Genomic DNA, 25,541 nt, shown 5'->3' on the forward strand with positions numbered 1-25,541 from the left:
GCCAAGGCAGGCAGATCGCCTGAGGTCGGGAATTCGAGACCAGCCTGACCAACATGGAGAAACCCCATCTCTACAAAAAATATAAAATTAGCTGGACGTGGGGGCAGGCGCCTGTAATCCCAGTTACTCAGGAGGCTGAGGCAGGAGACTCACTTGAAACCAGGAGGCAGAGGTTGCAGTGAGCCGAGATCGTACCCCACTACACTCCAGCCTGGGCAACAAGAGCGAAACTCCGTTTCAAAAAAAAAAAAAGAATGAAGAGCTCCATGAATTGATGTAGAATGATTTACAGGATACATCACTGAAGTTTTAAGATGAAAGCACACATTTACCATCTTCTGCTTAACAAAGGAGAAGCGAGAAAACGTCTGCACGGATGACAGCAGAAGACAGCAGACTGGCTGCCGACCCTGGGTTGCCGGCGGAGGTGGGCAGGATAAGGAAGGGGTGGCCGCTTCTCTGAGTACAACTTCATGCAGTTTTGGTGTTTTGGAAGCATGCTAACATCCTACACAGTCAAAGAATAAAACTGAATCAACAAAGGCGGAAGGGAAGTCTAAAATGGAAAACTGATTCAAACCAATGAATCCAACTGTATTTCAAATAAATAACAACAGTGAAGGGGCAGCTGGGGTTAAAACAAAACAAAACAAATCTAAGTGACTTATAAACAAAGAATTACTGCAGGCGAGGGGTGCGGTCCCAATGAGATGGGGGAGAACTGCACACAGACCCAGAACTCTTTTTGGCAGGTTTGTTTCTGTGACGGCATGGGCAGAGCAATTCTAAAGCTATTTTAGACACATCACAGGACTGAGCAAGTGAGTCCCTGTACCAACATTGCTGGGAGTCACAGTTTCAGTAGGAGGAAGACAAAAATCTGGAAAGGGAGGAAGCCAAGAAGTTAACTCGTGATTCCCAAGTATGCACAGGTAGACGCATGTGTCCATGAACGTGCATATACCTCTGTTACTACCTCTGTGCACTGAGGGGCCTAGAAGCAGACGACCCCATAGTAATGCGCACGCCCAGCACCCAGAACTTGGTCTTCAAAGCCGCTCCCCGCTAAAAGGCCTTGAGCTCTTCTGAGAAACAATGGAGTGGGGATAGAAGGTACAGGATGACAGAAACTAAGGACATCCCCAAAAAGTGACGAGGCACAGCGCAAACACAGGAGTCAGCTAGAATGCCAAATATGGGCCAATTTCAGCACAAAAATAACTAAGACAGTGAATTATAAATCACCGCGAGAAAAAAGGATCCATGTATCCATACTGATCATAAATAGACCAACAAGCAGGGAGAAGGGAGGTGCTTCCTTAGAGCAGAAAGCCGGATGATGACTGGCCAGTGTGCTGGGTCTGGAGTTTGTAAGTCAGTTTGCAACCATGCAAAGACTGGTCCAGGCAAAAATCATTAGTGGATACTACATCTTGGGAGGAAATTTTAAAGAAGAGGATATTTGCATGGTCTTAAAAGTATCTCTCCACAGGGAAAAAACTATATAGCAGAAAAATCGAACAAAATCTTAACTGGGTGATGGATTTGATCACCACTGAGGGGCTGATGGATATTGTACACCTCTGGATATGACACCCTGAGAAGGACACAATATATTTACACACACACATTCCAAGAGGAAGGAACACATCATCTCAATCTATCAGGAGAAAACATTAGACCAAGTGAAACTGAGAAGTCTTCCATTGAAAAGGCAAGGGACACTGTATTCTCCAAACACATCAGTGTTCTTCCAACGTGCCACTGTCATAACAAAGAAAGGATGAGGAACTATTCTAGATTAAAAGAGATTAAAGAAGACATGACAATGAAATGCCACGTGATCCTGGACTGGATTCTGTACTGGGGGAAGGAAATACTCTAAGAGATGCCCCTGGGTCAACTGATAAAATTTGAGCAAAGAGGATAAGGTTAGGTATGAGTAGCATAAGAAAGAATTTAGGGGTAAATGCTCTTGGTACGTGCAGCTTATTCTTAGACGGGTCAGGAAAAATCTGTGTGTGTGTGTACACATGTGGCGGGGGGGAATCTATAACAGGAGCCGAAATATTAACAATAAGTGAATCTGATTAAAGGTATATGGGTGCTTTTTGTGCCATTCTTGCAACCCTTGTATAAGACTGAAACTTTTTAGGTTTGAAATTATTTGAAACATTATTTAAAAAGAAAACTTTTAAAAGAATACACATGTAATATGATTCCATATATACAGTATTTTAAAACAGGCAAAGCTGATTCACGCTTCCAGAACCTCACTGTCTAACACGGTAGCCCCTAGCCACACAGGATTATTCAAACTCAAATTAATGTAAATTACATAAAATACAGAATTCAGTTCTTCTGTTGCACCAGCCATGTTTCGAGTGCTCATGAGCCACATGTGGCTGGGGCTACCGTGTTGAACAATGCAGATCTAGAACATTCTGTCACAGTGGAAAGTTCTGCATAGCACTGTGGGGGATGAGCGGTGGTGACCTCTGGGGAGCGAGTACGTTAGAATTCAAAAACAATTTTTGTCTCACATTACTTCAGCAGCTTTGACTGACACAAAATCTTTAAGTCTGAAAGTAAGAAAAAAATCAAAATGAAAACATCTGCTGAATATATATACACGTGTGTGTATATACATATATAAATATATATATATATTTTTTTTGAGACAGAGCCTCACTCTGTTACCCAGACTGGAGTACAGTGACACAATCTCAGCTCACTGCAACCTCTGACTCCCTGGGTTTTCAGGCGATTCTCATACCTCAGCCTCCCTTGTAGCTGGGATTACAGGGGTGCGCTACCATGCCCAGCTAGTTTTTTGTATTTTTAGTAGAGAAGGGATTTTGCCATGTTGGCAAGGCTGGTCTTGAACTTGTGAGCTGAAGCAATCCACTCACCTCAGCCTCCCAAAGTGCTGGGATTACGGGCGTGAGCCACCGCGCCTGGCCCATCTGCTGAACCTATTATTTTCATTAATAAAAATCCTCTTTTCTTGGAAGTGTCTACTATACTTATTTAAATACATCTCAATTAAATTTGCTTCAGAGGAACAAATTCTTCTTCATACGTTATATATACTACGTTCCCTTCCCAACAGACTCCACCAGTGTTGGGAAGAAAGGCAGGTATCTATCTGCCTCCTTCGAGGTACGGCAGCTCTGAAGACTGCGTGCAGAGGGCGTGCTGACACTGCACCTGATGCTGCAGGTGGGTTCTCAACCAGCTGCTCCACACGGGATGCGAGGCTTCTGGCCAAGAGCATGTCCATTAACAGCACTTTTGGGGACATCTAATAGACTCTCCCATGTCCACGAGTTTTTCTGCAATCCTTTCTCATGAAAAAAGCGGGCAAGGCAGAAAGAGAGAGGGAGAGCTGGAAAGACGAGAGGATGGAAGGATGGAGGAAAGGAGGGAGGAAGGGCGTGGAAATAAAGACCAACACTCCTGGAAGCAGACGCAGACCCACCCCCTCCTCCTGCCCTCCCCATGACCAGGGTGCTCGGAGGTGCTCACTCGAACTCACAAACCTTTCACCATGGCCTCCGGCCTCCACTCCCTTCTGTGAGCCACCCATGTAAATAAAAGAGGACCAGTTTTATGACAAGGAAGACTTGAAGCAATGCATACAGGACCAAGTATGAAGAGAAGCTCAAGGAGGTTCTGCAACAAGCTCTATAACTGGCTGCCAGGAAGAAACGGATTAAAGACAAGGACAATGAGACTACTTTATTTAGATTGGGCTTCATTTTTATGGTTTGGGAATGGAAGGCAGGACAATTCACAGAGAAATAGCGAAATGATTACACAGGAAAATGTTTAAGGCAAATAACCGTAATTTCACATACACACAAATGTTCCAAGTGGCCTGAGACAGGCTAGGAAGACACAGAAGAGAGTAAGGAGACCCCGAGACACGCCACAACAGGTGTTCTATGGACCGAGTTAGCAGAAATACAACGACCAGAGTCCAGGCTAAACAGGACGTGGCTGCCAGGAATTCCCTAAAAAATAGGGATGTTTTTCCAGGGGCCACCCCAGGACCACCGACACCGGCACACTCTGAGAAGACAGGCTGCGGAGGGGTCTCAGGCAGGCCATCTTCCTTGTGTACCTTCCAGGGGCCTTCAACTGCTGGCCATTTGCAGGCTCTGGGGGTCATCTGTGCAGTAGAATTCTGTATTTAAAATACGTGGTGGGGGTTGATTTTATTTTTTTTAAGTGAACTTGCTGTTTGTGTGAGGAAAGCTCTCCTGGCAGAAGAGCACTGGAGGTTCAAGGCAAGGGCTGGCCTATTGCTCCCAACCGCGAGGCCTTTAGATGGGCAGGTGGTCCCCAGGCCAACTGAGAGAGCTGATGGTCCCCATGGACCACTGTGCTGGGACTGCCTGTGTCCATTCTCTGCTAAAACCAGGGAGCAGTGGCATCCTCAGGGGAGAGTCAGGCACAGGACTGAGCAGCAGCTCTAGGCTTCCCCAAGTGCCTTTTTTCCCACTGCTGAGATTCCAGCTAACATCAGTGGCATCCAGCAGGTGGGGGTGAAAGAGCCCTGGTGAACTGCAGGCTTTATTTCTCCCTTCCAGCTCTTCCTCTGACACACTGAAAAGGGAGGCTGCTTCTGTCCCTCACCGTCCCATTTCTGAGTGATGTCAACTCCTGCTTCCAACCATTCCCCTTGTGGAGCTTCCAGCTGCAAAACCAACAGAAGTCTGATTCCCACAGCAGGTGCGCCTCAGCCTCCGGAGCACACAGCCCACCACCTGGGGAGTGGCCCCAGAGCCACCCTGACCACCAGATCTTCTCTCCGAGGATTTTTTTTTCTTTTTTTTTCTTTTTGCCAATTTCCTCTACTTCATCTTCTGCCTCTTCCACTGAACTTTTTACTTTAGCTTTTATTTTCCAAGACTTTTTGTTTTCTACATATTCTTTTTCTTAAAATTTGTATTCTGTTCTTATTTTGTTCACACACTACACTCTCTGCTCTCTCTTTGGGGATGTGATGTTCTCTCTCTCTCTTTTTTTTTTTTTTGAGACAGAGTTTCGCTCTTGTTGCCCAGGCTGGAGTGCAATGGCACGATCTCGGCTCACCGCAAACTCCACTTCGCGGGTTCAAGTGATTTTCCCGCCCCAGCCTCCTGAGTAGCTGGGAGTACAGGTGCTCATCACTAAGCCTGGCTAATTTTTTGTATTTTTAGTAGAGACAGGGTTTTACCATGTTGGCCAGGCAGGTCTTGAACTCCTGACCTCAGGTGATCCACCTGCCTTGGCCTCCCAAAGTACTGGGATTACAGGCGTGAGCCACTGTGTCTGGCCAGTGTTCTCTCTCTCTGAAACACTTTGTGCCATTCGTGATCTCTGCCTTTCCTGATATCACCAGGGGCTGACCTCTCAGGAAGGAGCTGTACAAACCTGTGAGGGGCACACGCTGGGTCCTGGTCTCCCACTGATCTCCTCACCCAGAAAGCTTTTGGGGTCCAGCTGCAGAAGCCAGGCAGCAGCTATGAAAGCTGCAGACCCCCGCCTGGCGGGATGGAATCCCGGCAGCACCTAACCAACCACAGGAAGGGGCCCAAGCGGCAGCGCAGTGGCACAGGCTCCAAACCACACAGTTAAATCGGCCAGCGGCACCACTCTGGCGCCAATGACATTTCTTTCTGACCCCACCAAATGTTCACAATGTCCCCACCTGAGACTGGGGTAAGACAAGCCTCCTAGAAACATCTCTATTTTTAGATTGCATCTGGGCACTCAGTCTGAATAATGAGTTAATTTGGGGGGAAAAATAAAGTTTTAAACATTACATATTTTGATGTCTACTAAGCCTGGAGGTCAAACGACTGAGCAAAGCTTCTACACAGCCAATTAAGAGAATGAGGATGGCTCCCGCCTGTAATCCCAGAACTTTGGGAGGCCGAGGCGGGCGGATTACGAGGTCAGGAGATCAAGACCATCCTAGCTAACACGGTGAAAGAAACCCCGTCTCTACTAAAAATACAAAACAGTAGCCGGGCGTGGTGGCAGGCGCCTGTAGACCCAGTTACTCGGGAGGCTGAGGCAGGAGAATGGCGTGAACCCAGGAGGCAGAGCTTGCAGTGAGCCGAGATCGCGCCACTGCACTCCAGCCTGGGTGACAGAGCGAGACTCCGTCTCAAAAAAAAAAAAAAAAAAAAAAAAAGGAATGAGGGGGGAGAAAACAATTAAAAAGGTGGTCAAACTAATTTCCCTGGAGATCTGTGATAAATACAAAGACACTTATTTCTCTATTGTGAATTAAGTTCTACCAAGAAGAGAGTATAAATCTAACTGTTAAAAACTATACTAACTTATGGGCTGGACGCAGTGGCTCACGCCTGTAATCCCAGCACCTTGGGAGGCCGAGGTGGGTGGATCACCTGAGGTCAGGAGTCCTAGACCAGCTTGACCAACATGGAGAAACCCTGTCTCTACTAAAAATACAAAATTAGCCGGGCATGGTGGTGCATGCCTGTAATCCCAGCTACTCGGGAGGCTGAGGCAGGAGTTGCTTGAACCTGGAAGGTGGAGATTGCGGTGAGCCGAGATCGTGCCATTGCACTCCAGCCTGGTTAACAAGAGTGAGACTCCATCTTAGTCAATCAATCAATAAAACCTTATACTAACTTATAAAAGCAGGCATAACTACGTTAAGAAATGTATTTTTTAAAAGGAAAGAAAGAGAAGCAATGTCCACAATCTCATCACACTAAACGAGTGTCTGTTCTTTCAGGACAGCTCCCTGTGCACTGGGAGGTGTAAGCCATCAGCAGCATGGCTGAGGCAAGGCGCCCACCTCTCTAGCCTCAACTTCCTCCTCTAGCAACACGGCAGCACTCCAGCAAGATGGAAGAGCTGTAACTCAGCGGCGCCCTCGCTCCCCACTCAGGAGGGGCTGTGTCTGCTTGGGAAAGCCTCCTGATCACCACGGAGGGGGCCCGAGCACAGGCCTACAGCTCAGAACACAAAGCCAGGGAGACCACAATGGCCTCCCACCTCTCCAGAGCAGCCTCAGGGCGGAAGGCACAGACACACGTGATGCCTGCAAAATTCCAAAAGGAAAGTGGTTTACAACCAAAAACTCCACACTGGATAAAGCACCAGTCACAGACACACACGGAGTTAAGACACTGATCTCAAAAAACTATCTCATATACCCCCGTTCCAGATACCACTGAAGGACATGCGCTACCAAGCCAAACTAAAAGCCAAGAAAAAGAAAAATGAATGACTCGTAAAACCAGGGAGCCAATCCCAGAAAGGGAGAGGGAATCTCTGCACTTGAAAAGCCATCTCAGAATGAGTGCAGCACAGAACAAACGAGGAACCAACGCGGAAGAGAGGAGGGGAACGATGGAAGGGACAGCGCCAAGGAAAACCAGACCGAGACTACCCGATGCATGTCCGGGTACAGAGCTTCGTAACGTGGCCATAATATCTGGGGACAAATTAGTGACAGCTACAAAAAAAAACTAACAAAAAGCAAGGCAATTATCAACTCCAGAGAAAGCAAAAGTTTATATAAGTGTAGTTCTCAACTACAACACTGCTGTCATAGTTACACAGTCATAGCATTATCAACACCAAACTCTGACTGAACCACAGCTAAAAGGATAGTTTTTAACCATACTAATCAGGATGATGTGGGGCCGGGCGCGGTGGCTCACGCCTGTAATCCCAGCACATTGGGAGGCTGAGGTGGGTGGATCACTTGAGGTCAGGAATTCAAGACCAGCCTGGCCAAAGTGGCAAACTCCCATCTCTACTAAAAATGAAAAAAAATTAGGCTGGGCGCAGTGGCTCATGCCTGTAATCCCAGCACTTTGGGAGGCTGAGGCAGGTGGATCACGAGGTCAGGAGATCAAGACCAGCCCGGCTAACATTGTGAAACACCATCTCTACTAAAAGATACAAAAAATTAGCTGGGCGTGGTGGTGGGCCCCTGTAGTCCCAGCGACTCAGGAGGCTGAGGCAGGAGAATGGTGTGAACCCGGGAGGCGGAGCTTGCAGTGAGCCGAGATGGCGCCCCCATACTCCAGCCTGGGCGACAGAGCGAGACTCCGTCTCAAAAAAAAAAAAAAAAAAAATTAGCCGGGCGAGGTGGTGGGCACCTGTAGTCCCAGCTACTCAGGAGCCTGAGGCAGGAGAATCTCTTGAACCCAGGAGGCAGAGGCTACAGTGAGTGAAATCACGTCATTACACTCCAGCCTGGGTGGCAGAGCAAGACTCCATCCTAAAAAATATACCAAAATAAAAATAAAAAGGATGATGTGGGAGAAGGGAAGAGAGTTTGGAAGTATATGTGGGAGAGATGGGTGAGAGAGAGAAAGAGGTAATTATGTAAAAGAGTTACAATTTCAATTTAACAGATGTGATCTAAAGCCAAAAAAGAAAAGAAAGAAATCAGCAATATAAACCTGTGACTTAAGACACATGAAGGTAGATGCTGGAAAAGTAATTTTACAAGTTTACAATAGTTATCTGACCAAGTATAATCAGTGGCGCCAGGGCTGGGCTTGGTTTTGGTTGGAGGCTTTATAGAACTGTTTGACTTTTTAAACCTATTACCATAAAATTATCTTGTAATAAACACACAAGTAAAACTAGTTTTTAAAAACAAAAACCAAAACAAACCACAGGACTGAATCTTTGAGTCTCAGGACAAGAGGGAGGCGAAGACGTGGACTCAGTGGCTGAGTCACTGGGGAGCTGCCCTCCCAGCCGAGAAGGGAGAGGGGGCCCCGGAGAGCAGGAGAGGGAGCTGCTTCAGGCTTCTGCCCCACACGCTCTCTCAGCTCAAGTCCTGCATGTCGTAGTGACGGAAGCCTCTTCCTCAAGCCCATCTTTCCTTTGTGTATCCTGGGGCCCTTCAGGGGTCAGCATGGCACAGAGAAGAGCAGAGTTGAGAAAGATGTGGAGACAGAGGGCCCCAGGCCCCATACGAGGCATTTCAGGGTGGTAGGGACAGAGGATCCCGAGCCCCACATGAGCCCCAGGGAGCACCGGCATTTTAGGGAGGGGGTCTCGGGCAGTAGAGACAGAGGACCCCAGGTACCACGAGTCCCAGGGAGCACCGGCATTTTAGGGAGGGGGTATCGGGCGGTAGAGAGAGAGGACCCCAGGCACCACGAGTCCCAGGGAGCACCGGCATTTTAGGGAGGGGGTATCGGGCGGTAGAGAGGACCCCAGGCACCACGAGTCCCAGGGAGCACCGGCGTTTTAGGGAGGGGGTATCGGGCGGTAGAGAGAGAGGACCCCCGGGCCCCATGTGAGTCCCAGGGAGCACCGGCATTTTAGGGAGGGGGTATCGGGCGGTAGAGAGAGAGGACCCCAGGTACCATGAGTCCCAGGGAGCACCGGCATTTTAGGGAGGGGGTATCGGGCGGTAGAGAGAGAGGACCCCAGGCACCACGAGTCCCAGGGAGCACCGGCATTTTAGGGAGGGGGTATCGGGCGGTAGAGAGAGAGGACCCCCGGGCCCCATGTGAGCCCCAGGGAGCACAGGCATTTCAGGGAGGGGGTCTTGGGCAGTGGAGACAGAGGACCCCCAGGCCCCACATGAGTCCCAGGGAGCATTTTAGGGAGGGGGTCTTGGGCGGGGAGAGGTTGAGTCAATGTCAAATAAATGTCAAAAGACACAGTGGCTTCAGCTGACAGGAGTTAGACCATCACAACTGCAACAATGAGAGCTGGGATCCACTGGGTGCTGGGGCTGGAAGACAGTGATGTGGGCAAATCAGTCTGTGCTGCGGCAGCTCATTGTGGGGACTCGCGACCTACATGGCTTCCTGGGGTGGCCTGGACTTGGGAGCTCTGAAAGGATTATTTTAACAATTAAACGTGGTTTCCATAAAATATATCAGAAGCTGGTTACCTGTGCACGTAATGAAGCTGATGGATGGAGTCAATGGCCAGCACCATTTCACCAATGTAGAACCTCGCCATATCTTCTGGAAGCTTGTCTTCAAATTTGCTGAGCAGGGTCAGTAAATCACCACCCACATAGTAATCCATGACTAAGTACTACAAATTGCAAAGAGAAGGGGAGAGAATACCACATTTAGTCACCACCAAACCTGACAATTAAAGGCCAGCCTTTCATGGTGAGGTTCTCAGGCTCCAGGTCTGGCTCGTGGCATCTCAGCTGCTCTTCTGTCACCCGAGACCCTCCTTCTGGAAGGCATGCCCTGATGCATCCACGATGCTGCCATCTTCAGGTATGCATGTGGCAGAGAGCGGACTTCAGTAAGCGGTGTATTTAATCAATGCGAGGAATGATGAAAGGGTTTCATGTTGGAGAGGGCACTCTAAAAGCTAGTGACCCAAAGCAGAAGCACAGTTAATAGCCCATCAATCCTATGGGTTTAAAAATAATTCTCCAGGCCCTCATGTTACGGACCAGACCACAGGAGGGAGGCGAAGTATCTAACATCACGTGATACATGGTATCAGCAGCTCTTATTGGAAAGATTACATCACAAAAGAGCCGAAAAATAATTACTTATAGGTTCACTCCAACAGAAACCTCAGAAAAGCTCCTGCTTAAGTAGAAATTGGAGTAACGGAAGAAAAAATATCAGCTAACAGGGCTGAACCCGTCACTTCCCTACTAGTTCCCTCCCCACCGGGCCAGCCGTGTGCTCGGAGTGGGCGACCCCGAGGTGAGCCTCTGTGGAGCTCTGCCTGAGGACAGCCTGTCTCTTGCAGCACTTAGAAAGTTCAGACCACAAAGCCCACAGTCTGTGGAGGCCCCAGTGGGGAGATCTCACAGGTCAGAGAGGCCCAGGACACGCAAGACCATCACAGCCAGAGTCAGGGTGGCAGCCAACACCTCCACCTCTGGGGCCACTGCGCCTCAGGGACTGCTGGGGAAGCACGTGGCCTGCACCTCACAGGCGCTGCCTTCCTTGGTGCAAATTTCCTGTGATGAGATGGACGCTCTGGTCTGGACAGCTAGCTTTTAATCACCCCACACAGGGAGGAAACGCCCTGTTTATCAGCTGGGGCAGTGACCCTGTAGTATTTATTGAGAACCTAATCATATCAGCTTCTGTCACCATGAAGGCCTACGCTTGGGCCCAGGCTGTGAGACGCAGGCCAGTGCTGTCCTGTTCACGCTCCCACCTACCCTCGCCTCCGGCACCAAGACCCCATCAACACGGGAGGCTTGGGGATGGGCCCAGGGTTGCCCAGCAGGCAAGGACAGAGCAAAGACCTGGGCCCAACAGTCAGACTCCACGCCCATCACATCCAACCAGACTGCGTGTCTCCAAAGGAAGGGAAGCGCCCACCGGTGGGCTTGTCTGAGAAAGGGAGGGGCCCAGCTAGATGAGAGGAAATGACAAAAGCCTTCGTTTTAGGTCCTTGCTCTCAAAAGAATCTTTACCAGCAAACTCTCATCCCTTCCAAGCCTCGCCACAGCTGTCCCGCCCTGTGGAGCCTTCCTCAAGCCGCCGCCGAGGGCAGCCTCAGCCTCCCTGCCCTGGCTCAGGCACTGCCTGTCCCTCCCCGCGGAGTTTTTCAGTTTGTTCATTTGCTTGTGCACCCTCACCGTAGCCCTGTTGGCCCCTCTGGCAGCAGGGGCACTTGCATGCACGAGACAGCAAGGTCCCTGGCTCAGCGGAGCTCACACTGGGGGCGGGAGAGACCATGGCCAGCACGGAGAGCAGGCAGTGGTGAATGCCAGCCGACCACAGGTCCCCTGGTGAGGTGCCCCGGCCAGAGGCTGCCAAGCAAAGGCCTGAGGAGAGCCGGGGCTGTGCTCCAGATGAAGGGGTGCATGCAAAGCGGCTAGGAGGAAAGTGGCAGTGGCACACTGGAGCCTGCCAAATGGGGAGGGCCGGCCACAGTGGGGGCTGCAGCCCCACTCTCAGAGCAGTGGGTGGGTGATGTTCCCCAACTACGTTCAGAAGCCCAGGCATGGAGGTGCCGCTGTGTGCGGAGGGCAATGGAGAAGGGGCGGTGGATATACACTGCAGGCGTCCCAGAGGGAGACGCCCTGGCAGCTGACACACACACACGGGGCCAGGGAGATGCAGTGAACGAAGGGCGAAGGGCCAGGCCCTCGGGCCCCTGAAGAAAGCCGTGGGGTTGAGTCAAGCCCTTACTAGCTGAGCCCCAGCCGTGTCCACGTCTGCCTAGAACTCTAAGATGAGCAGGAGCATCCTACAGCAGCACTGGGTCTGATCAACGGTCTCCCGGAACACGGTCTGTGAGGAAAGCTAACGCGGGAGCTCGTGAGGTAGGCGGCAGAGACCCACTCCAGAATGAGAACCACACCTCGCCTGTCCTGTCATAGAACGCGGGGTGCTGAGTTAAGCCAGTAAGTTTCAGTTAGCAGTCAAACAGGTCTAACTTTGATAAAACTCCGCGAGATAGCTCCAACACAAACTGTAGCAGAACCCACCCCGAACCCGTGGGTGGCCAGAGGAACCACGTTTCCCTATCACTATGAGAGGCACCTGACACCAGCCTGCACTCGGGCCAGCCTCACAACCATAGGAGGAGGAACTGGCCTAACCCTCAAAGCCCCCGCTCAAGGTGGCAGGTGTGCACCGCAGAAGCCGGCCCCGCAGACACGGGCCAGAAAGCCTCCGAGGCCTCGCCTTTGTTCTGTCGTCCTTCATTTTCATGGTACTTCTACCCAGGCAACTCCAAAACCTTGAGGACATGGAATCTTCACAGGGGCTCCTAACTGATGTGTCTTAACTCAGAATATACCCGGCAACACCTAACATTTTAGATGGCAGCATGCTAATTTCAGAAAAATATTAGAAACAAAACAAGCAGCATTGTCTTCCTTCGTACAGATCCCAGTTGCCTGTACTCCTTAGAAACTTCACTCAGTTCTTATCAAAAGTGGAAATGAACTGGAGACAGTCCACCAGGCTCCCAGGAGCAGGGACACTGAGCAGGAAGTGGGGGGCAGGGGTTTATGTGGAGATGGCCCCAGAGGACCCGGAACCTGCTTGCCAGGCTGGAGCTGGGACTGGGACACAGGGGCTGTCATCCATGTGGTCGCTCTGGGCAAGTGACTTTGCCTCTGTCTGCCCCAGACACCCCCTTATGAAACGGTGGAATCACTGGGTCATTGGGAAGCCTGACGGGGACCCCTGTGGGCCTGAAATGTCCTAAGTGGTCAACAAACACCAGCTGCCCCCTCTGCTGGGCAGACACATATATGTAAAGTCGAAATAATCAGCACACCCTTTTCTCTAATCCTGGGTGTTCAAATCTCAGGGCTTTCTCTGATGCTTCAAGGATTACTCAGGGTGAATGGAAGGATCCGACACTACTCCATCTGCTGTGAACCAGTGGAGCGCCCAACCCAGGAGCTTCAGGTGGACACATGCGTTGGCTGTCGTGGAAAAGGAAGCCTCAGGTCCCTGCCCTGAGGTTCGGTGACCACAGCGACCACACCCCTCTCGCCACCGCTGCAGAAACGGTGCCACTGGGAATGAGTCGGGCTCAGACCTGCCTCTCTGAAGTCTGCACGTGTCCCATCCACCCAGAGCTCCAGCAGTGGACACTTTTAGGTTCAGGCAAACCTGGAGAGTCATTCTAGGAATAACAAGTCCTGAACGAGGCGGTCTGCGGGCCACTCAGTGGCCGAGACCAAGGGCTGGTTTCCCCTTCACCGCTAAGTCAGCTGCCTTAGAGTGCAGTGGAGGTGAACACACGCATGTGCGCCACGAGGCTGGTCCGTCCGTCCTGAAAGCAAGCCCTGTTTAAGTCAGAAAAATAAACAGGCGGTGTGGAGACCAAGAGTCACCTAAAACCTGTCAGAAGGGCCTGGGGCAGCTGCCCCACTGCGGGACGACAGGAGGACTGCAGGCACGCGAGAGGCACTCCCCGACTCAGCCCGAGATGAGACGGAGGCAAAAACGTCCATATGGCTGAATCCCCACTGCGGTTCCTTATTCCCAATAATCCAAGATTCAAAGAGTTTCAAACTCCCAGCTGATTTAAAAGTAACAAACCCAGCAAACGAACTAATCAGCTTCTCTAGTGATTAGAAAAAAACAAAGTCCTTACTTTCACAGGTTCTACCTGACAATTACTGTATGAAAACAAGCCCCTCTGTTTTATCCAGTCCAATACACATTTTTAAAACGCCAGTTCCATGTTGTCTTACTGAATTTTTAGTGACAGCATAAAGGAATAAAGCCAGAGGAATGCCCTGACCGAGTCTCTGGCCGTGCAACCTACCAGGTGGTTCTCGTCCTGAAAGGCGTAGTGCAGCGCGGTGATCCACTGGCAGTCGCCGTTCACCAGCACATCGCGCTCCTCTCGGAAGCACGCGGTCTGCAAAGCAATGAGGGGTGTCAGTCTGTGTTCACTGGGAAGTAGGTCAGAGAGCGTCCTGCTAGTCTCGGGGTCCCTGCTGGGACAGTGGCTCCAGCCACGGTGTCCCTGCCTTCTGGGCTCCTCCTTGTGCACCACCCCGAGGCTGCAGAGGCTGAGTCATCCCTCATCCCTTCCTCTCCCACCCCCTGTGCACTTCCAAGGGCTGCTGAGGATGCCCTTGCACCCTGCTGTCCCACAGGCACCACTTCTGTGGCCAACACTTAAGATTCACCCCACCCTCATGTGGATTCCTGACTAGACTCCTCCCACCCGGCACCACCTGACCAGATCAACCTCCGCCAAGTATCGATGGCATGGGCCGCCCCACGTGTCTGCCCTCTCTATCCTATACCCACTGCTGAGCTGCCATGCAGCTGGCAGGACAGGGCACACACGTTTGCTGAAATCACAGTATAGGGATGACACGATTGTGAGAGACTCCACGAGGAAGGCCTACAGCCAGCAGCACAGGGCAAGAGGCTGCCCTCTATCCTGCTATGGCTTCCAGAAGAGTTTTAATGCCCAGGTGGCATCTCTGTTTAAAAGTCACCAGGCCTGGCTGAGTGCAGTGGCTCACACCTGTAAACCTAGCACTTTGGGAGGCCAAGGTGGGTGGATCACCTGAAGTCAGGAGTTCAAGACCAGCCTGGTCAACATGATGAAACCCCACCTCTACTAAAAACTAGAAAAACTAGCCAGGTGTGGTGGCAGGTGCCTGTAATCCCAGCTACGCAGGAGGCTGAGGCACGAAAACTGCCTGAACCCAGCAGGCAGAGGTTGTGGTGAGCTGAAATTGCACCACTGTACTCCAGCCTGGACCACAGAGCGAGACTGTCTCAAAAAAAGAAAAAAAAAAGTCACCATGCCTTTGGCAAAATTTTAACATGATTTCTTCTTTATTGAGCATAGAACAAGATTTAAACTGTCTTACATTTGAAACTTGTCAAGCTTAACAAAAATATAAGTACATTATGGAGAGCTTGCTATGTGAGGCATGAGGGCACGGTTCTGACTGGCTCTCAGCTGAGTCTCAGTGACCTGTGAAACTTGTTTCTTTCTACAAGGTTTTCTTCTCTAAACTTTAAAAAGTTTTCCTTTCAGGCTGGCCATGGTGGCTCACGCTATAATTCCAGCACTCTGGGAGGCTAAGGCGGGAGGATCACTTGAGCCCAGGAGTTTGAGACCAGCCTAGGCAACATAGTGAGATCCTGTCTCTACAAAGAATCTTAAAAATTAGCTGGGTGTGGTGGCACCCATCTGCAGTCCCAGCTACTCAAGAGGCTGAGGTGGGAGGATCGATGAGCCCAGCCGAGATCATACCACTGTATTCCAGCCCATACAACAGAGTAACAGAGTGGGACCCTGTCTCTAAAAAAAAAAGAAAAAAAAAGGTTTTCTTTTAAAATGAAATGGTTGGCTGCGCACAGTGACTCATGCTTGTAATCCCAGCACTTTGGGAGGCCGAGGCGGATGGATCACAAGGTCAGGAATTCGAGACCAGCTTGGCCAACATGGTGAAACCTGTTCCTACTAAAAATACAAAAATGAGCTGGGCGTGGTGGCGGGTGCCTGTAATCCCAGCTACTCGGGAGGCTGAGGCAGGAGAATCTTTTGAACCCAGGAGGCAGAGATTGCAGTGAGCCAAGATTGCACCATTGCACTCCTGGGCGACAGGGAGAGACTCTGTCTCAAAAAAGAAAAAAAAAAAAAAAAAATGAAATGGTTGTTGCAGCTGTGTCCCAGTTCTACTAATGACAACATGACACGGGTCAGCATGCAGCTTGCTAATGTCCAGACATGCAGAGACCAGCAGTTCTGGAATCATCACGACCCCTCTGCCAACGGCCACAAGGGCCTGGTGAAGGGGCAACTACAAGGAAACCTGAGCCCCGGTATGCCTGTCCACCTGTCTTCCAGAACACACCCCCAGAAAGAAATGGGGATGGAGTGCTGAGTCCCAGGTGAGGTGAGGCCATGGGCTCAGGAGGCCGAGGCTGCCCCAGGGATCTGCGGCATCTATGCCAACGCCTCTAGGAGACACTCCCTGAAGCTCTGCCTGGCAGCTGTCCAGAGCACTTAGGAAAAACCCATTCCTAAACTAGGGACTGCCCGCAGGGTGACCTGCTGACAGGAAACTTATGTATTATCCAGCAGCTTTGTCTAAGGAGCAGAGAGAGAAACTTTTTTTTTTTTTTTCTTTTGAGACGGAGTCTCGCGCTGTCGCCCGGGCTGGAGTGCAGTGGCCGGATCTCAGCTCACTGCAAGCTCCGCCTCCCGGGTTCACGCCATTCTCCTGCCTCAGCCTCCCGAGTAACTGGAACTACAGGCGCCCGCCACCTCGCCTGACTAGTTTTTTTTTTTTTTGTATTTTTTAGTAGAGACGGGGTTTCACCGTGTTAGCCAGGATGGTCTCGATCTCCTGACCTCGTGATCCGCCTGTCTCGGCCTCCCAAAGTGCTAGGATTACAGGCTTGAGCCACCGCACCCGGCCGAGAGAAACTTTTAATATTTTTTAAACAAGATGAAATAAAGACCTAGCCTGGTGGAAAAATTATAAACTTACACTGCTTAGCAACTCTTCTACCTACCAACCTCTTGTTTAATTCATGCTTTTAATAAAATCTAATGTTTAAAGTCTATGAAATAAAAATAAAAAGATAAATTATTTGCAACTAGCACCATATTTATATCTCTTACACACACATATAGCCCATTATACATACTCCAGGATAATCATCACGACTAGCAAACATTCTTGGACTTTTCTGAGCATGCCAGTTAAACTGGATCTGCGTAACCAGATTCAAATTAAATCAGCAATATTTACTCTTTTAAAATGTACTCATCTAACATGACATTTGGGTAAATACCAAACACCTTATACCTCTCCACACTTTCATGTAACAGTAGCTACTTTTTCCCCCTAAAAGTCTGCTCCAACAACATTCCCATGTTTGCCACTGTTTGGGGTGGGGAAAGGGCTGCTGGGGCCGAGGGCAGGCCCAGCGGAAGCACACGGTGAGACGACTGAGTGAGGATGGAGGCAAAGAGAGCAAAGGCTTCTCCCAAAGAAGGAAGGGAGACCATGTGCATCCCAGAAGCTGAGAGATGCAGGGAGCCGAAGCAATCACAGGCCACTGATATTTTGAGACCAAAGTGACTGCAAAATGGTGCTAACTCTTGTCAACCAACATGCGCTCAGTGAGCAACAAATGGGTGCGAGACCTTGTGCTGGGTGCCATAGCAGGGAAAGGGGAAATGGGTCCTGAGCGGAGGAGGGAAAAGTCAGAATGACAGTCACAAGGAACCGGTAACACCCACCAAGTTAACAAAACCCAGGGCCTTGGAGAGATCTGGCCCAAATCAATGGTTGCACTGCTGTCGGCCCAAGGTGCCAACCATCATGGGCAGCACAGGCACAAATTCCAGGACCAAAGAGGAAAGGGTCACCTCAAATTACTAGGAGGGTGACAGTGATGAGAGGAGAGGGTCTAGAAACCCAAGAAGGAATTCCCAAAATGAGGTGGCGGCCACGTTGAGAGGCGTCCAACTCCAGAAGCAAGCGCTGACCACAGGGCTGAGCAGCCTACAGCCGCCGCAGCGCTGCCAGGCACAGGCCTCGCTCAGGGCAGGTCAGAGACACACGGGGCCACAGCAAACCACTGTGATGAATGGCAGCCTGCAAGGAGGGACTGCCTTCTGGCAGAGAGAGGCAGGAGTCACGGGAGAGGAGCATGATGGACGGAGCAGATCTGAAGCAGGAAGCAGCAGGTCAACTGGCCAGGAAGGGCCTGGGCTCTGAGTGCAGGGGAGGGAAGATAGAGGGCAGGTGAGGACAGAAACTCAAGATGGCCAGAGACGAAAAGCGTGGGCTCCCCAGCAGGCCTGGCCTGCCTCGGGCAGGCAGGAGGGAGACCAGGGGCTGAGCACGTGGCTCTAGAGATGGGGTCAGGGGCATGGAACAGCCACCAAGAAGACTGACACTGAACTAAGAAACAGGAGCTGATCAAAGCCTGCTGAGTAGTGGTCCACTTTCATCTATAACCGCGAGGCTCCTCTAGGTGGGAATCTAAAGACCCATTCTGTATGTGAGCAGGGTCCAAATGTGTTCATTCCTCTTGTGTATGGAGCAGAATTGCAATCAATGCTAAAACTCTCCGGAAGCTTTTTATTTGCCTTTACAGTAAACAGAACCCTGCCAACGTTCTCGAGGGTGCACTCTCAGGAACGGCGTCCAGCAAGCGAGTGATCGCCGAGGCGGGGAGCAACGGGCGCCAGGAGGAGGCTGAGACCTCCCCCACAGAGAGTGCTCGCTCTGTCCCAGGGGAAGGGAGGCCCAGGGCTGTGGGGTGACTGCAGCTTTTCCCCAGCTGGCTTCACAGTCACTTTCTGCTCACGCCAAACCCCATTCGTATGGCTCTTCAAGCTCCATACTTACCTCTGCTCTTTTCAGCATCTCCCACTTGTTGAGGATTTTCATTGCATAAATTCGTTCAGTATTCTTCATTTTGACAACAGCAACCTGCAATGCAAATGTGAGCTGAACAAACGTGGTTCCCAGAACAAAAGGCTAGCGTGCTGGAACTACACTGTAACAGCCTAGGAGCCTGCGAACCCAGCAGTGACTGAAAGCCAAGTTTTCCACGTAAATGAAGATTTGCCCTTTTATGCATCAAAACTTGACCCACCGCAGCCTGAAGGGCCCTGCCTGTACATTCGAAAGCTTCACTGTGAGTGGCGGGCACGTGGTGGCTCACTGCCCTCTACTTTGGGTTACGTCTGCAGATTTCCACTTACAACAAAGGCAGAAAAAAAGTTCTAATGTTTGACAGCAGAGTAGGATAACTGTCGTTAACGACAAATGTACTGTGCATTTTAAAATAGCTAAGTGATGCTGGGCACAGTGGTTCATGCCTGTAATCCCAGCACTTTGGGAGGCTGAGGCAGGAGGATCACTTGAGGCCAGGAGTTTGAGACCAGCCTGTCCAACATGGTGAAATCCCATCTCTACTAAAAATACAAAAAAATAGGCCGGGTGTGGTGGCGTGCTTCTATAATCCCAGCTACTCAGGAGGCTGAGGCAGGAGAATTGCTTGAACCTGGGAGGCAGAGGTTACAGTGAGCTGAGATCATGGCACTGCACTCCAGCCTGGGCAGTGAGACTCCGTCTCAAAAAAAAAAAAAAAAAAAAAATTTCAGCTAGGCATTGTGGCTCACACCTGTAATCCCAGCACTTTGGGAGGCCAAGGTGGGCGGACCACCTGAGGTCAGGAGTTTGAGACCAGCCTGGTCAACATGGTGAAACCCCGTCTCTACTAAAAATACGAAAACTACCCCGGCATGGTAGCGTACACCTGTAGTCCCATCTACTCGGGAGGCTGAGGCAGGAGAATAACTTGAACTTGGGAGGCAGAGGTTGCAGTGAGCTGAGATCGCGCCACTGCACTCCAGTCTCGGTGACAAAGTGAGACTGTGTCTCAAAAAAAATTTTAAAAACTTAAAAAAAAAATTTTAACCCTCCCCCTAAAAAACCCACCTTTTAAAAACTCAAGATTACCTCCCAAGCTTGTCTGTTTTCAACAGCCCCTACTCCCTGCTCCCCCACCCCGCCTTCTATCTGCGGCTGCCACCGCCCCACCACTGACGGTGCCTTCTACCTGTGCCCCCACCCCTACCCTGTCTCTTCTGTATGTGGCGCCCCCACCCGCCTAGCATGTGCCAGTGCCGGCACCAAGAACCTTTTCTTCACAGAGGCAGGGACTAGCCACGTGGGCTCTGGAGTTTAACTCTTGCAAATTCACTTCTCTGTGGCTCCAGTTCCACCACTACAAGAGGTTAAGGGCAGGACTGGCTTCCTGAGACAGCTATGAGGACCCACGAGTCCTGACATTTAATGTGCCCAGCACAGTGTGGGGCACAGTCAGCACTCAGCGTGTGGCCACCAGCCACATTCTTTAAAGCACAACTCAAGTGCCACCTCCTTCAGGAAGTCCTCTTGGACTTTTCAGTCTCTACCAAATCTTGAATGAGCTCCTCCATCACTACCAACACCCGTCAAGATGTCCGCACCACTGTCCGGCACATTCCACCCTACGTAAGTCACTCACGCACAGGCCCAAGTCTGCACCTCAGCACTTCCTGTAAGCTACTCTCTGGCAGTGACAGTGGCAAGCAGCCAGCATGTCCCCGTGCCTGCGGCAGCCATGGCCTGAAGAGTTCTTAAATGGCATCATCATCTACCTCCCTGTTTCTAACATCAAATACCACACAGTCACATCGTAGAGTCACCGTGAGAGCTGCCACTCACCGGGCACGTTCTGCGCGCCAGAGATGGTGCTGAGCCGCGCATCTGCACCCCCGCTTCACCCTCACGCGACCCCAGCTGCGGGGGATTTCTAAAATCCATCTCGCACAGATACGGACCCTGAGGCTCCAAGGGAACGAGACCAAGGAGCGAATCCAAGAAGCAAAGGCCACGTGGGAAGGACAGGCTCCCTTCAATCAGGAGGAGCTCAAAAAACGATCAATGTTATCTTCTTTGCAACTCACACAAAACTGAGTTTCGCATTAAGTTCTTTGGCAAAAAAAGAGTACTAAAAATAACTGTAAACCATTCTGTTAAAACCATTTTCTCTCTCATTCCTTCATTTCCCTTGGTCATGTCTCTGCCCTGGTGTGCCTCTCCCTCCCTCCTAACTGCACTCTGGAAAGTCTGGCCATGGCTGACAGGCTCTGTGTGGCCTGGGCCCTGCTCACCTCCAAGCCCGCACGCCTGGCGCAGCTCAATGCTTGGTAGCAGGCAGACAGGGAACCACTTAATGCAATGCGTTTTTATTTTTAAAAGGCTTTCTCAACCAGGTACAGCAGCTCACGCCTATAATCCCAGCACTCTGGAAGGCAGAGGCAGGAGAACCACTTGAGCCCAGGAGTTCGAGACTATTCTGGGCGACACAGCGAGATCCCTGTCTCTACTAAAAAGAAAAAAGGAAAACACCTAGCTGGGTGTGGTGGTGCACGCCTGTGGCCCCAGCTACTTGGGAGGCTGGGGCGGGAGAGCTGCTTGAGCCCAGGAGTTCAAGACCAGTCTGGGTGACATAGTGACACCTCTTTTCTACAAATAATAAAAAAAACTAGCCAGGCGTGGTAGCACATGCCTGTTGTCACAGCTGCTCAGGAGGCTGAGGAAGGAGGATCACCTGAGTCTGGGTGGCAGAGGCTGCAGTGAGCTGTGATCAGGCCAGCACACTCCAGCCTGGGTGACAGAGCAAGACCCTGTCTCAAACAAAACAAACAAACAATCTGTCCCACCCTGGCCGGTGGTAAATTGACTTTGGCTGGTGAGGCCTGGACCCAGGGTCTGTACGAGATAAACTGGGAGCTCCAGTCACCCTGGGATGAGCCTTGGAGGGACTGCTCTCCTCCCCTATCCCTCTGGCGAGACTCACTCACAGGGATGGTGCTGCAAGAGGGGGGCTATTTCTCTAAAGTACTGATTTGCCTTCTTTCACGTCTGCACGTTGGAAAATGCATGCCCTGCGACAGCAAAGGCCATCTCGCTTCGTAGTTGTGTCCAGTAGGTTTGCTGTGGGCAGAGCACACCTGCTGCTGGGATGTGACACACGGCGTTTTCTTGTTTGATTTTTCCTCAATGAACCAACTGGCACAGTTCCCCAGCCGAGGAGAGCTTAGCTCAAACCTCGGCACAGGTGCTAAGGAACTGCACAGTTTAAGAAGCAAAGCTCTTCTGGTGACTCACTGTCAAACCACCTGAGGCGGTCCCGCAGCCGCTGAGGGAGCCTGACCTCTCCCTTGGTCTTGCCAGAACCGTCTTGCGAGGCCGAGGCAGGTCTGTGGAGAGGCCTGGAAAGTGAGGCCACACCGTGCCACAGGCCTCCCAGGGCAGGGCTCCTAGCCCCATACAAGGGACCTGGTGAGCCTCTCCGGCTGCACCCGCATGACTGGTCCTCTTGCCCTAGGCAAAGCCAACAGGACCCAGAGCCACACTGGGTGTGTCAATGGCAAGCAAGCATAGAGCATGCAAACAGCTGCTATTTATCCCTCTCTGTGTTTTTTAGAAAATGCCAAGAAGTCAAAATTCAATTAACAAACGGAGTTTCAGAAACTATATCAGAAGGCTGGGCGCGGTGGCTCACACCTGTAATCCCAGCACTTTGGGAGGCCTGGGCGGGTGGCTCACTTGAGGCCAGGAGTTCGAGACCAGCCTGGCCAACACGGCAAAACCTCATCTCCACAATAAATACAAAAATTAGCTAGGTGTGGTGTCAGCATCTGGAGTCCCAGCTACTCGGGAGGCTGAGGCATGAGGACAGCTTGAACCCAGAAGGCAGAGGTTGCCGTGAGCCGAGATGGCACCACTGCACTCCAGCCTGGGTGACAGTGCAAGACTCCATCTCAGAAACAAAAACAAAAACTACATCTGAAGAAACTATTTTTGGTCCCAACAATATCCCAGGTTAGTCAGAAGCTTTCGAGTTTCCTTTCTCTTCATTCTATCTTTCAGATTTTCTCCCCGGCTCCTCGGAAGGCTGAGGCGGGGAGATCACTTGAGCCCAGGAGTTCAAGGCCAGCCTGGGCAACATGGTGAGACCTCATCTCAGAAAAAGAGATAGGAAAAAACAAACTCTCCAAATGATACCAATTACCTCATCCCCAAACCAATGTACAGGTCCATAAATAGGTGAAATGGAAGCTGCTGATGTCTTGGCAATTTAGGCAAAGTTAACAAAATGAAGTTCATCTTACCTCACCAAAAGCACCTCTTCCAATTACTTTAATTATTTCAAAGTCTTCTCGATGAAGCTGCATTTCTTTCACCAGCTGTGTAAATGGTTTAGCTACAAGTAAAACAGTAAAACGAACAATTTAGTCTAATCAGTTGATACCCATATAAAATTTTAATTGATTGGGGTATTGCACTAAGTTATACTTTCAAAAAAGTTTATGTTTAAAAATATTTCGTACCTGACAAGTTTTGGAAAGTGAGCATTTATACTAACGGACAGGGAGGTTGATCCTGAGCCACTGCAGTCATGCACTTGGTAACACTGTTTCAGCCACTGCAGTCATGCACTTGGTAACACTGTTTCAGCCGACAACGGACCACATACATAACAGTGATCCCGCCGGGCGCGGTGGCTCACGCCTGTAATCCCAGCACTTTGGGAGGCCGAGGCGGGCGGATCACGAGGTCAGGAGATCGAGACCATCCTGGCTAACACGGTGAAACCCCGTCTCTACTAAAAATGCAAAAAATTAGCCGGGCGAGGCGGCGGGCGCCTGTAGTCCCAGCTACTCGGGAGGCTGAGGCAGGAGAATGGCGTGAACCCGGGAGGCGGAGCTTGCAGTGAGCCGAGATCGCGCCATTGCACTCCAGCCTGGGCGACTAAGAGAGACTCTGTCTCAAAAAAAAAAAAAAAAAAAAAAAACAAAAAAAAAAACAGTGATCCCGTGAGATTATACTACTATACTTTTATGGAATCTTTTCTATGTTTAGATACACAAATATGGCCAGGCGCGGTGGCTCACGCCTGTAATCCCAGCACCTTAGGAGGCTGAGGCAGGCGGATCACCTGAGATCAAGAGTTCGAGACCAGCCAGACCAACATGGTGAAATCTCATCTCTACTAAAAATACAAAAATTAGCCAGATGTGGTGGCGGGCGCCTGTAATCTCAGCTACTCAGGAGGCTGACACAAGAGAATTGTTTGAACCAAGGAGCCGGAGGTTGCAATGAGCCAAGATTGTGCCACTGCACTCCAGTCTGGGCAACAAAGCCAGACTACATCTCAAAAAACTAAATAAAAATAGATACACAAAAACCATCGTGCCACAGCTGCCTGCAGCGTTCGGAACTGTTGCACCTGCATAGATATGTAATCCAGGAGCAGCAGGTTGCGCCAGTGGCCCAGGTGCAGGGTAGGTTTTGCCATTTGAGTCTGTGATGTGCTGTTGTCATGTTCGCAAAATGACAAAAGCCACCTAACAATACATTTCTCCGACGGTATCCCCATCATTATGCAACACGCAATAGTGTACTTCAGTATCCATCAGAGCAAACATCACCACTACAAAAGTCTCCTGGTCAAAGCCAACAGGTGAACACCTACCGAGAGAGCAACTGATGGGCGCCCGTAGCCCACGTGCAGGACACAAGTGCGTGAGGTGAGTGACAGCTGAGCTCCACCTGCCTGCACGTAGGACCACAGGGCAGCTGGAGGAACACAAGACATTCTCCAAGCCAACACTGGTCCTAAAAGTGCCGGAGGTCTCCCTGGACACCCACGGCAGTCCCAGATAGGTCCTGTGGCGTCTGTAACAGTAACATCCACCAGTCAGGCACTTTACACGGCTCTTCCCGGCCTCCTCTCGCAGACTCTCTGAGAGTAATTCTGTTATTATCCACACTTCACAGATGAGAAAACTCAGCCAGGTTTCTGCGGGCACTGGACCAGGCTGGACAGTGTCCCCAGCAAAACTCACATCTGCTCAGAACCTGTGACTGTAACCTCATTTGGAAACAGGGTCCTTACAGACGTAACCGGTGAAGATAAGGACACCTGCTGGAATAGGGTGGGCCCGAAGTCCAACAGGACTGTAGGGTCCAGCCCCACAGGGTCGGTGGGTTCTTCTCCCCGTGTGCGGAGACGAGAGATTGTAGAAATAAAGACACAAGACAAAGAGATAAAAGGAAAGGCAGCTGGGCCCGGGGCACCACTACCACCAAGACGCCGAGGCCGGCAGCGGCCCCAAATGCCAGGCTGTGCTGATATTTACTGGATACAAGACAAAGGGGCAGGGTAAGGAGTGTGAGCCATCTCCAGTGATAGGTAAGGTCACGTGGGTCACGTGTCCACTGGACAGGGGGCCCTTCCCTGCCTGGCAGCCGAGACAGAGAGAAAGAAAGGAGAGAGAGACAGCTGACGCCATTATTTCTGCATATCAGAGACTTTTCGTACTTTCACTAATTTGCTACTGCTATCTAAAAGGCAGAGCCGGGTGTACAGGATGGAACATGAAGGCGGACCAGGAGCGTGACCGCTGAAGCACAGCATCACAGGGAGACGGTTAGGCCTTGGATAACTGCGGGCGGGTCTGACTGATGTCAAGCCCTCCACAAGGTGGAAGAGTGGAGTCTTCTCTGAACTCCCCCG

General features: G+C 50.8%; 1 protein-coding gene across 8 annotated transcripts in view; it reads right to left on the reverse strand.

The window, feature by feature from the left end:
• The window catches only part of CDC42BPB (CDC42 binding protein kinase beta), a 132,733-nt gene that overhangs the window by 61,659 nt on the left and 45,533 nt on the right, over window positions 1-25,541 (reverse strand). For all 8 annotated transcript variants that reach the window (XR_012416161.1, XR_012416159.1, XR_012416160.1 and 5 more), the window contains exons 2-5: window positions 23,134-23,225; window positions 18,809-18,892; window positions 14,233-14,328; window positions 9,899-10,047 (exon numbers count right to left, since the gene is read on the reverse strand). Coding sequence is in view for 4 of the 8 variants with exons in the window: in XM_015454231.3 (XP_015309717.1) it covers window positions 9,899-10,047; window positions 14,233-14,328; window positions 18,809-18,892; window positions 23,134-23,225 (421 nt within the window). In the remaining 4 variants the exon portion in view is untranslated. The remainder of the gene's footprint in view (window positions 1-9,898; window positions 10,048-14,232; window positions 14,329-18,808; window positions 18,893-23,133; window positions 23,226-25,541) is intronic.

Source organism: Macaca fascicularis, chromosome 7, assembly GCF_037993035.2.
Source record: "Macaca fascicularis isolate 582-1 chromosome 7, T2T-MFA8v1.1".
Classification (NCBI taxonomy): Eukaryota; Metazoa; Chordata; class Mammalia; order Primates; family Cercopithecidae; genus Macaca; species Macaca fascicularis.